The sequence below is a fragment of the Syngnathus floridae genome, chromosome 7 (genome assembly GCF_059516105.1).
Source record: "Syngnathus floridae isolate MCC-2025c chromosome 7, RoL_Sflo_1.0, whole genome shotgun sequence".
Lineage (NCBI taxonomy): Eukaryota > Metazoa > Chordata > Actinopteri > Syngnathiformes > Syngnathidae > Syngnathus > Syngnathus floridae.
In genome coordinates this window covers 5,779,113-5,792,497 of record NC_142419.1, presented here as the reverse complement: position 1 = coordinate 5,792,497, position 13,385 = coordinate 5,779,113, and the positions used below count along the sequence as shown (strand labels likewise).

The following is a 13,385-nucleotide window of genomic DNA, read 5'->3' as shown; positions in this document are numbered from 1 at the left end:
TGTTTTTCCTTATTCAGATTTATTTCAAGACTATAGTCTTCACTTTGATGGTTAATGTTGTTTTATCACAGTAGAATGGTTTATCTAAATTTCAAAAACCAGAAGCCATTCATTTACAAATGTGATTGCGCTTTAGTTAACATATTTAAATGTTCAGATATTAAGATTTGATAGACAGTTTTTGCATGATTTGAATGAGGCAAAATAACGTGCTTTTTCTCTCGGCTATATTGTTATAATCATTTGTTTCAGATGTACTGTAATTATTTTCTGTATAAAAATTGAAATTGGTGTTCAAAAAGCCTTTTTTCAAGCTTAAGTCTTGAAAAAGAGGGGGTCGTCTTATAATCAAGGTCGTCTTATATTCAGGCCAATACGGTAGATTCCTTTCACACCTTATATATACATATAAACAATGACAGTACACCATGGACAATCAAACAACAGAAAGAAAAAACGCACAGTAAATATACTGTTCCTGATTACCCTTTTTTTCATAATGATTAGGATAAGTATTGAACTGATGTCATCATTGCCCCACACCCCAGCACAATAACTTAAATTGTATATGAAATATCTACTACTAAATAGTAGAGAATATGGAGTAATTTAGGATTCAGAACCTCTTTTGCTTTAATAGTGCTTTGCATCTGATACTCTGGACTGTATTCTTAACAATATTGTCATTGTTAATTTGATCATTTTTGTCCCCCCTAAGAATTTAATTATTGTACTCCACTCCATCCAATTGGATCTGTAATTTTCTATCACTTTTACAACTGGCAAACATTAGGAGTTATTAGAAGAAAAAAGCATGAATATCCGGTAGCAATAAGATCCATTAGTACGTACATGTGATGCTTTGTATACATCATTGATATAGAGAATGAATAATTTGGGGCCTAACAATGACCACCACAAAGAATGCCCGAACATGTTGATGATGCTGTGGACGCTCTCTTGCAGACGATAATGTAGCTTGTGCTGTAAGATGTAACTACAAAATAGCCTACCACAAGAGCTAACATTTATTTAGGTTTAATAAATGGCACCTTAAAGGGCAGCAGATGTGAGCTGTCTCCCAGTAAGCATGAGTTAGAATGTAACATCCCAGTTATATAATTGTGTGCTGCCTTGCACAACTACTTTATTACAATTGTTTATTTTAACTTAATTAGTTGAAGACACAAAATCTATTTTTCAATAGGTTGTCGTGTTATTGGTCACATCAATAATGGAAAACATTTTAAAGGGGAACCAAATGCTACACTGTTCTTTGCATCATTATGCTGTATGCACCCCCACTAATGTAAAGATAGTATTCTAATTAAGATTGTCTTTGTGGAGTAAGAATTAATGACAGTAACTCTCCATCTCAGGGGATTGTCCTTTTGGCCTGGGAGTCTTTGTACACAGAATGTATATTTACACATTGGATTTCGAGTTAAATAGTAGCATAATTTATTTTTAGAGCTAACTTGACTTTACCTCTTGTTTGGACTCTTGGTATTGTTGATCCAGTTCCGTCAGTCGGGTTTTGAGTTCATCAAGCCTTGACAGAACACGTACTCTTTCCTCCTCCAGATAACCCAGCTCCATTCGATCAGAACTCGCCATGTCCTCATGCTGCAGGGACAGCGGACAACGTCAAATTATACTTAGGAAACAGCGTGAATAATATGCCTAGTAAAAAATATCAAGGAAATAATAAAACACACTGAAAAATATTTATGAATAGAGACACAGTTGGGGAACAGAACCTGGATTTTACATATGCGGCCAGTAATTTTGTAGCTTTACGATGTGGTGTAAAACTGCTGTTGTGACATAAATAATCATATTAGCCTTTTGATGAGAGTCAGTAAAATATACTAATCATGAGCTTCCGGATTCAATGAAGCCAGTGATACTTTTTGGACATGCTGGGTTGCGCTACGGCATGCCGGGCATACGTGAACGAAGCATTCCATCTGACCTGTTTGCCTCCATTGAGCAGCGCAGATGCTGTGCATGGAGCCGGTGATGTCCTCACCTCCTGATGAGTGCTTTCTGTACTACTACACTCCTCCTTTAGGTTCTCCTCATCGCTCTCCCTCTGTCTCTGTGCCAGATGCAAAGAAGTTGAGGTCAAAGTTCCTCCAAGGATGCTTTCGATGGATGCCCCATGCACTGAGCCATCTGAAAATCCTCCTGGAAAACTCGTCTTCCCAAAGCTGAGTGGATCGGGTCTAGTGCTCTCTCCTTTGTTGTACTCAGCACAAAGATTAAGGATTGTCTCCAGTCGCTGTCTCTCCTGTGGTCAAAGAAGGACATCAGATTAAGGTTATATACAGTATAAACTAATTAACTGATTACACAATTTGAAGTAGAACCTCCTAAACAAAAGGGAAAACTTGGGAGGTTAAATTGCCATTATGCAAGATGACAACATGTCACAGGAGACCTGAGTTGTAGTTAAGACTTATGGGAACTCTGCCTGTGTTTTTTGTTGTTTTTTTGCTTTATGTGTCCAGTTTTGACTAAACGTGAAAGATGAAGCATGGTGAGGGAAGTTACATGATGTGTGCACATACACTATGCTTTTCTATGCTTTTCTTGATTCTCCTCAATATCCAATGTACAGGTATCACAATTATTTGTTACCGTTTTACAGGCGGATAATCTGTTTTTGGGTTCATGCCATTCACCTATAAAGAGTATGAAGTCATTTTGTGTCCTTGAATATGCTTGCACATCGAAGACTGTGCTATGTGCCTTCAAAATTGTCTGCAAAATTTGAAAAAAAAGCCTCACCAAATGGCAATCAATTTTGAACTTGGTACCAAAATGATCATTTTTCAACACCTAAACTGTTCAATATCACTCTGTAGTGTTCAAGATAATTGCATTTAAAATGTCAGTTTGTTGGGAAACACTGTACTTTAGAAAAAATAAACCATTAACCACCAACATAATAAAAGCAACTGGATTTTATTGAACAAAACTACTGAAGGAATGAGGTCGAAATACAAAAAGTCCTGCCTCGCTACAAAAACAGATATGCTCAAACCTCATTGAATAAAGTACATAAGCAGACAAGTATATTCACATATTAAATAAATAAAAGAAACATTTGAAGCATATAATTATACCTACACACCAAATCAATAAAGAAGACATAACTAGACATTTTTGATAAGTGGTGATGAGAAAGGTTTTTATAACTTTATGATCTGATATATATATTTCTGAGGACTTTGAAATAACAAATGACTTTTGATATATTGCCTAAATACCTTAATGACCCTTAAGGAACTGTGGAATGCATGCCTGATGTTTTTTCTCTGAATCATGGACATGGCCGCAGTCGTCTTGACCGTTCAGTACTTGATTGTATCTTATGTTTTGACTAATGCTAGACGCCAGTTTTTGATTACTACTGAACGTTCTGCACAGAGGGAAATATCTTGACCTAACAAAGAAAAAGATACGGTTGAATGCGGTACGACAGTGTATGTCCGAGATTGGAGGAGAATGTTCACAGGAAGGTCACGTGGAGATAAAACCAGCTGGTGCCAGAAGGAGCCACCCGAGAACTCGGCCAAAGATGATCGCCAAGGCCGAGATACGGGATGGAAGACAACAACCCCCTCCACACACACACACCAACAGCCCCCACCAACACACCGAATCGCCCATAACCAGCACCACTCGCATGGAAGCAGACTCTCCTTCGAACTTGCCCCACCCCGAAGACTCATCGCCCATCAATCCCGGCCCACAATGTGCTACTGAATATAAAACTGATCTAACAACCTTAGACTTTGCCCTTTTCTGAATGGAGACTTTCCGCTCTTGAAGGGCCCAGCGCTGTATTGCACTTTCCTGAAAACAGAGCTTTTTGAACAAGAATTGTGATTGAACTCAACCAAGCTGTCTAAGTCTAATTTCTGCTTCAGTGTCTTTGCATTTTCCTAAATCTGAAGAAATCAAACGAGCACGCAGTGAGTAAATTGAATAACAGGTGATTGGCAAAGGCTTTTGCCGTGAGGCGCAGATAACGCGCTCCCTAAATTGTGGACAAAATCCAACAAATGGTGACCATCCGACGTGATTTCTTCAGAAGGGAAAGTGCATGCTCCACAAAGGATTCTTCCTTCTCCGCTCTTGCTCAACAGTATTGCAGTCCGATCGGCACAAAAGGTAAGGGGGAAACTTTTTTTTTTCTCTCTCCCAGTTCAGCAATATTGTGGAGTGAAAGCGGAATACAAAAATTAATAATTTCAGCTCTGTGTTCAGGAATGGTGGTTGTATAGAAGTGTGTGTTTGTGTGGAATTTGGTAAAAGTGATTTGTGGAAAAAATTAAAAATACAAAAACAGGTGAAGGCGTCGCTGATATAGCAGTACGGATGCCGAGCGACTCCAATAGTGTGACCTTAGAACATTATAGGGCTGTCTAAGGCGAGGGACATCTGGGATGTCCGAGTCGTGGTGAATTAAGAGAAAGGTGGTGAGGACTTTGTCTGATCAGCAAAGGGCGCTCACACCGCTGGAACTTGTGGGATGCCAGTGACTAGCATATGGGCACCTGAGTGGCCTCAATAGTAGACACTTAGGAACTTATACTGTTGCCTAAGGTCGGGGTCGATTGGATCGGCCAGGCCACCAATACGAGTCAGGGACTCGTGAAAAAAAAATATAATTAAAAAAAAAGAAAAAAAAAATGGTGAAGGCATCGCTGATATAGCAGGACGGATGCCTGGCGACTTCAATAGTGCGACCTTAGAGACTTATATTGTTGTCTAGGGCGAAGGGTAACTGGGTTAACCAGGTCGCTACATAATTGTTGAAGTGTGTCTATGATGATATTGTGTGGAAAGCAGGCTTGGCTGTCAGATGGGACAGCGGCGCAGCTGAAGAAGTGAGTGATTAGTTGTGGTGCTGTTCATGGGATGGAAGTGATGATTTGTGGTTCATGAAGAACAATAAGTTGATTTGTATAAAATTGTTGATTTTATTTTGATTTTGCATGAGAGTTGGAGTCAGAAAAAATGGCTTAACAAGAATTTGATAAAGAATGTATATTTAATTAGCATGAAGGTTATATCCCATTGTGTGGTGGGGTTAAACTGTAATCATTTTTGTTTTCAAAAGGGTGCAGCTCTAAAGTTTGGGCCAAACGGTCAGGTGGGCACAAATGCACCTTTTGGACAGAGGTGGGGGGTTACATTGTGCGACGTGGTGATGGCGAGGCTCTCCGCACTTCAGTTGCCCCCCCCACCCTTGTTATCAACTGGGAAGATTGTCATGTCTATGTTGTGGGCCCGTGTGTTTGTTTATGTGTATGTTTGTCTTTGTGTATCAGTTCGTTATAAAGGATGGAATTGCGTTAAATTGGTGCACGGAAACGGTGTGGTAGACAATGGTTAATCAGATTTGCATTGTTAAATGTAAAAATTAGAAATGATAGAATAATCTGAGGGTTGTGGTCAGAAACTCGTCCAACGAGGAGAGTGCCCAGCCCTCATAAAAATGTGAGAGTAAGAGAGAACATACATTGTAGAATTGGATAAAATTAAATTATGATTGCAGATTTTAAATTTAGGGGGAATTATTGATTGGTTATGACATAAGACTATACAAGGACACATGTAAGGATAAGTCAAAGATTTGAATCACTTAGAGTTAAAAACAACAAATAAAAACGACATTGCAAGGGGGCACTTTTTATTAAAAGAACACCAAGTAAAGTAAGTAGGGGGCATTCGTGATTGGGATTAAATTAAGGATAAAATTAGGTCAATGATTAGAAATCAATGGTGCTCTACACAAAAAGGCTTAAATTTTTAATGGGGAAATATTTGGAGTACTGTGTTGGTCTACATAGGTCATGGGCCGAGTTTATTTGGTTTTGATTGTGGTTTGGGTTTATTTTGTTTATTGTTAGGTTTTCCTTGTGTTTATTGTTAAGGTGTTCCTTGTTATTCTCTTATCCCCTGCATTGTAAATGTCTTCTTTATGCAGATAGATTAACAGGCTAGGAATTTAGTGAGGAGAAAATTGATCAATTGATGGGGGTTAATAATTGTCCAAATCCTAGTTACATGTTTTGAGGGACCAGAGCAACGACATTATATTTAATTTGCAGGCCATTATTTCGTATGTGATGACAGTGTCTAGATAAGTAGACTGTTTTATCAAAAATGTGAGAGTGAAGGAGGAGGTTTGATTTGTAATCTGGCATTTGGGTGCCACTTTTAAGAGTCTGTGCAGGAGCATAGATTGTTTTTGTTTGTTTTTAAAGATATATTTGACAGTTTATCTCGGTGCAGTAAGGATAAAGCAATTTTGAAAGACTTAAAATTAAAAGCAAAATTACATTTTAATTCTGACACATGCCAGCTAACATGAGGATGGCAAATAAATGAATAAATACTCGCTCAAATGCGGCATGTGTTTTAAATTGGGCGATAAGACATTCACTTTCAAGCACTATCATTTAGCGCTGCTGACAACAATAACTTATGAGATGGTAAACCAAGGAGGAGTGTCATAGTTGGAACACAGGCGCTGTATGACCTATAGATTGAACAATAACATTCACCGCATATACAACCATGTTGGTAGATTGTTAAATTACATTACAGTTTATTACAAAGGATTTCGGAACTTTATTTGATGATAAACACTGGAACGAGGATTTTAGCCGTGTTAATGGGTAGGGTGGATGGATTACTCGAAAAAAAAAAAAAAAAAAGCTTTTGATAAGGGCGGCTTGATAGTAAGATGATGTGTGTGCGCAACTGATAGGATACAATATGTTAATGGGAAGATTTGGGGTGTAAGGAACAAATACTACACATGAAGACTGATAACACGAAGATAGTTTTGTGAAATTTGTGTCCCAGTGTGTTCTGCCCTCGCGCATGGCACAAGTCCTGAACTGAGTCCTTGTACTCTACTGGCTGCCTCAAAATCAACAGAGGACTGTCCCTGGTCATGAGACACCTTTGACCTTTGGGAGAACAACAGGAACTATTATCATGCTTGAAGGGGGCAAGCACAGCTCTTCACAGGACAAGAACCATATAGTTGGTGGAATACACACAGTTGCAGATCAAAAAGAAAATGGACTGAAAGAACAAAGACAAGATGGACGCATTTGAGAATGGCGGACGGTCCAGCCCTGAATCATCATCATGAGAATCTAAGAGGAGAGGCTGCTAAAGACTTGCACGAGTCACATGAAGTCAAACTGGACACATTGCTAAAGACTGCTGAAGCATTACAAAGTTGGTGGAGTGTGGGACAAAAGGGATGGAAGTGTGTTTGGGTGCTGGGGCAGACATAACTGAGGAGTTTTGATAAAAGTGGGAATAATAAGGCTGCTTATTGACACTGAAACGGGGATAAAAAAAAATAAAATACATAGATAGGGACAGTGAAGATGCACTGACAAATTACACAACCGCGTGATCAGAAACTTTGCAAGGTGGACATTGATCAATAGAAATTAAATCTTTTGAATCATAAATTTTTATATGTAACTTAGCATTTCGAAGACATAATTAATCTAACTGAAATAATGAAATTTTATAATTGGACCAGTGAAAATTTGGATTCGGGCAACAGAAGGCTGAATTGCTAAACTTAATTGACCTTTATCAAAACAACAGAATTTAATTACACATCAACTGCGACTGACTTATAGGATGCATATTTCAGCTTGAATGGGTGAGGGGCCATAAGAAAGTTGGAATTCTGGATAGTCGGCAAAATAGTAATACAGTAGGGCTTTAAATAACAAATACATTGACATGACCCTTGCGACAATTGATTTAAATGGCAATTTATGATCGGCATTTGGGGTTAGGATTAACAATCCATCCATCCATCCATTACTGGTGTGGCTTGTCCTTACGAGGGCCACAGATGATTAACAATAATAACTAGAATTATTCATTTCTGTAGAAATTGCGTGTGAAAGCGAAGAGGCTGAATAAAAATTCGGGGAAAGCTACAAGGTTATGTTTAAATTTGGAACGTGATGAATTGGCTAGAAAATTGATAAAAATTTAGAAAGAATTTTGTAAAATTGGGCGTGAATTTTAAAGTTGAAAATTTGAAATTTGGGGAGTGGGAAGTTTTGGAATAGGTAGGCATAAGATGAACAGTTAAAAAAAAAAAAAAAATTGAAATGAGTTGAGTCAGTGGAAAAAAAAAAAAAAAAAAAGAAGAAAAAAGGAAAACTAGAAGAAATTAGAAGGGAAAAAAAAATGAAACTTTGCAAAATTTTACCGCAATGTTGGAAGTGAGGATGTGAAATTTGAATTTGAATCTCGGAGGTTAAAAGTGTAATGGAGTAAATCAGATGAATTATGTGGAAGTAGTTAAGATTAAAATAAAAGGAAGAGGAATGCAGAAGAAGTTGAATAATAATAAAGTCAAGGCAATTCAAATTTATTTATATATCCCACAAGCAAGTCTCAAAGGGCTCCAAATGTACAAAAATTGCCAATTTAAAATACAAGAACAATAAGTGTGAGGGCCACAATGATGATCATGACAGCAAAAATATTTCTAATTGGTTTTGATAGGAACAAAGGGGGAACATGGAAGAAGGTTTTCAAAATTTGTGATATAGCGTCACTCAATTATCAAGAGTAAGTATTTCTTTTTAATTCTAAGAATTGGCATCAACAAAAATGAGAACGATAATCCAAGGTTATAGTGTAAGTGGCAGGAGGAATCTGTGTATATTTTTTAAACATTATTTTCAGTATCATTATTTCTTAGGAGGGTCAGTAATGCTTGTGAGGAGATGAATGAAGGAACAAGGTGACAGTAAAAGGGAGTGCTCTAAAAATTTTTGGTTTTTTGCCAGAGGTAGTTATTTGGAGGGATGAATTTAAACTGAAAGCAAAATGGAACTGTTTAGTGGAAGAAATATGAGAAGGTGGAAATATTGAAGTTACAGCTCAACACAAAGTGTCAAATAGTCTAAGTGTGAGATGTGAGCAAACTAAATGGGGAGTTAAATCATGTTCCAGTATTATGCATATTGGCAAACGATGTGAGGACAGGAGACCAGACAATTAGATATTAATTTTGGATTTAAAATAAAAAAGGGAAATTTTAATTGAGGAGAAAATTTTGCATAGGGAGGGTTCTTTTTACAATTTAATATTGTATGTTTTATGTGTGTGTTGTGGGATGACAGTTTGTCTGTCATGCTGTATGAATGTCAAGTCTGTACTTGGGATGGGGTTTGTGTATTGTGAATGGTTAACATGATTTAAGGTTGGGGTGATGTGATCACAGCAGAGGATAACATTCCTCTCACCTGAAAAATATAAAGATACTACAGATTTGAAAAAAGCAAGATTGATCAGGGCTCATTTTGGACTAAATATGGGTTTAGGATTACTCTGGGGCACCATTGACAACAAAAGACTTCAATGGAGAAGGCCCATTTCAAGATTATGACCAGACGTGACTATACCAGCATTGACAATCAAGACTCTGAGCCAAGACAGTGTATGACAACAACTCTGGACTTACCTGACAGTGTGACGAAATGTATGTGACGGAATTTGTGATGACTTGCTTTGTTTTGATGTTTTACCTAATTGTATTGCAGCCTCTAACAGCAACCCAGGGAGCAGATTGTGCTTTATTTGTTAAACTTGCTTTACTTTGCAGGTTGTCAACTGCAGTCTTGGAGAATTTTGTGTCATGTCTGTGAACATGCATTAACAACTAACCCCTTACTTTTCATAACGAGTTTGTAAATGTGATCGGTTTCATGACAGGCTCGGCAGGCTCCAATTTTCTATTTCATGCGTTTGACATGCGCCCATGTGTGGATTATTTTTATCATTATGAATTTTATTTTTTGGTATTATGGATGTTTATTGTACGGAGAGCTGCATGCACAGCTACAGGTGGGTGGTGGCTTTTGTTCATACAGCCATGGGAGATGCTGCCAGTCGAGTTTCAGGGACTGAGAATTGGTGATTCCAGGCTAGGATGGCATCTGGAGGTACACCGAAGTCCAGCTGGCGATGGGTATGTCACCATGGATATTGTTATTTTTACTTTTTAACCATTGTGACACATTTTTTAGAATGTGTCAAAAGGGGGAGGTAGAAAAATAATTAAAAAAAAAAACAAAGGGGGGAATTGTGAGATTTTAAGTGTTTTCAGATTTGATGGTTTTTAAGTCTTCAACATGCTGGACGGAGGAGAAGAAGCAGCTTGGCAGAAATGAAGTGAATGGGAGACAACATCATGAGATGGAGCCAAAGCCTGGTAACAAGTGTGAAGAGTTTCAAAATAGCTCATAATAAACTGTAGACCTTCACAAGATAGGATCAAATAGGTGGGAGAGTATTAAATGTAAAAAATTAGAACAATAACATACAGACTCCAAACAAATTGGGAACAGGTGGATTATGAACGTTAAAGTTTGAATAACACATTATTCACGTGATTGCAGGATAAACAATGGAAGGGATTGATAAACTGAACAAATTTAAGATGATTGCGGTAGTATTATGTCGAAAACAAATAGATTCAACAAGTTTTTTCCCTATAAAATGGTGCCGTTTGGGTTTGAAGTACATAGTCGCTTCAAAGGAGGAAAAGCATGATTTAAGATACGTGATTGATCAATGAGAAGGCTATCCCTTGTACCAGGGGGGTCAAACTCATTGGTTCACGGGCCGCAGTGTAGTCATAGCTTCTTTCGGAGGACCGGTATGACTGTCATACCCAAATAAATGTGTGAGCACCTCATATTATATAGAGTAAAAGCTACAAAACAAACTGACAAGTAACTCGCTTTCAAATCAGACAAATAAAAACTGGTCTAATATTTAAAAATAAAATATTATTAAAAGTGAAGACAATTTGCAATTCGAGTAATGACTCATGAATAAAAAGCACAATTTGTCTTCGGGGGCCGCATAAAATCATGTGTCGGGCTGCATCTGGCCCCCAGGTCTTGAGTTTGACACCTGTGCCTTATACAAAGGTAAAGTAGGATTAGAATTTGATAAAACAGATATGGACATCATCATATTCCATTAGAGTTTGAATTGCTTGCAATACAATTACAAATTAGTTAACACCTGTGTGATTGATTGATTGATTGATTGATTGATTGGGTGGTTGATTGATTGATTGGTTGGTTTATTGATTGAGTGATTCATTGAGTGACTGACTGAAGGGCTGAGTGGCCGAATGGGCAATTGTTCGATGTCTGTCTGTCTATATGTATGTACTATATATGTATGTATGTATTTCGTTATTTGTTTTACGTATGTAATTCGTTATTTGTTTATGTATTTCTCTTTCACATTTTCTTTCTCATCTTCCACTTCTTTCGGCTGCTCCTGTTAGGGGCCGCGACTGCAGAGCGATCGTTTCCATATCTTTCTGTGCCACCAACCATCTGCATGTCCTATCTTTGTCTCTGCCACACTCTCCATTATTTTGGCTAGTAGATTTCCAAGCCTCGCTTCTAACATTCTTTCCGATAACTTCATGCTTTGCTTAATAAACATAACAACACCTCTGTAGCTACTACAGTTCTGCGCATCGCCGTGGTCTGAATTAAGAAATAGAAGTCAACACCTTTCCGGGGAACTTCTCGCTTTTTAAGAATCTCCCCTGCCATCTCTCCTTGATAGTTCCATGCTGTCACTGGAATGTCGTCTAGGCCAATTGCCTTTCCACTCTCCATCTTTTACAAATGTCTGGGTATGAATTTTATCTATATTTATTTTTCTCACTCATTGGCGGCCCCACAGAGGGACTTGTAGCGGCTCCACAGAGGGACGTGGTGTGCCAACAGAGGGACCCTGGTGGCATCAACGATTTTGGTGACCTCAGTAAAACTGAGGTCAACAGAGGGAGTGAAGGAATGAGGTCGAAATACAAAAAGTCCTGCCTCGCTACAAAAACAGATATGCTCAAACCTCATTGAATAAAGTACATAAGCAGACAAGTATATTCACATATTAAATAAATAAAAGAAACATTTGAAGCATATAATTATACCTACACACCAAATCAATAAAGAAGACATAACTAGACATTTTTGATAAGTGGTGATGAGAAAGGTTTTTATAACTTTATGATCTGATATATATATTTCTGAGGACTTTGAAATAACAAATGACTTTTGATATATTGCCTAAATACCTTAATGACCCTTAAGGAACTGTGGAATGCATGCCTGATGTTTTTTCTCTGAATCATGGACATGGCCGCAGTCGTCTTGACCGTTCAGTACTTGATTGTATCTTATGTTTTGACTAATGCTAGACGCCAGTTTTTGATTACTACTGAACGTTCTGCACAGAGGGAAATATCTTGACCTAACAAAGAAAAAGATACGGTTGAATGCGGTACGACAGTGTATGTCCGAGATTGGAGGAGAATGTTCACAGGAAGGTCACGTGGAGATAAAACCAGCTGGTGCCAGAAGGAGCCACCCGAGAACTCGGCCAAAGATGATCGCCAAGGCCGAGATACGGGATGGAAGACAACAACCCCCTCCACACACACACACCAACAGCCCCCACCAACACACCGAATCGCCCATAACCAGCACCACTCGCATGGAAGCAGACTCTCCTTCGAACTTGCCCCACCCCGAAGACTCATCGCCCATCAATCCCGGCCCACAATGTGCTACTGAATATAAAACTGATCTAACAACCTTAGACTTTGCCCTTTTCTGAATGGAGACTTTCCGCTCTTGAAGGGCCCAGCGCTGTATTGCACTTTCCTGAAAACAGAGCTTTTTGAACAAGAATTGTGATTGAACTCAACCAAGCTGTCTAAGTCTAATTTCTGCTTCAGTGTCTTTGCATTTTCCTAAATCTGAAGAAATCAAACGAGCACGCAGTGAGTAAATTGAATAACAGGTGATTGGCAAAGGCTTTTGCCGTGAGGCGCAGATAACGCGCTCCCTAAATTGTGGACAAAATCCAACACTACTTTGATAACAACATTAAGAAGCAAATTCCAAATAGTTTCAAATTATGAATATCAGTTTAAAAAAAACTAATAGGTTGTAAAGAATGCCATACCATAGAGCTCATTTAATGAACCAAAAAAAGCATCTTTTGCTATCACGTAACATTAAGATAGGAGACACTCTCCAATATCACAACTCTCCCTTTCATTAAAATTGTAAACTCATGAATCATTTTTGCCTGTATCTCATTTGAGGGTGCAATAATTGCCTCCCAGAGTTACTCTTTGGAGGTATACTGGCATCCAGCCTCATAAATTTTCCTTTTAAGGATGCTTTGGGAGTTTTTCTTTTTTTAAACCCACAGCAGCCACTGCTTCAAAGGTATTTTCTCATTGTGTGATGATGCAGTGCCTTGCA

General features: G+C 38.2%; 1 protein-coding gene across 9 annotated transcripts in view; it reads right to left on the bottom strand.

Moving 5' to 3' along the window:
* The window catches only part of LOC148394869 (pleckstrin homology-like domain family B member 1), a 130,700-nt gene that overhangs the window by 21,772 nt on the left and 95,543 nt on the right, over positions 1-13,385 (bottom strand). For 8 of the 9 annotated variants that reach the window (XM_088381540.1, XM_088381543.1, XM_088381542.1 and 5 more), the window contains 2 exons: positions 1,976-2,293; positions 1,489-1,626 (listed from right to left, as the gene is read on the bottom strand). In XM_088381540.1, coding sequence (XP_088237666.1) covers positions 1,489-1,626; positions 1,976-2,293 — 456 coding nt within the window. The remainder of the gene's footprint in view (positions 1-1,488; positions 1,627-1,975; positions 2,294-13,385) is intronic. The other variant, XM_088381544.1, reaches the window with a different exon arrangement.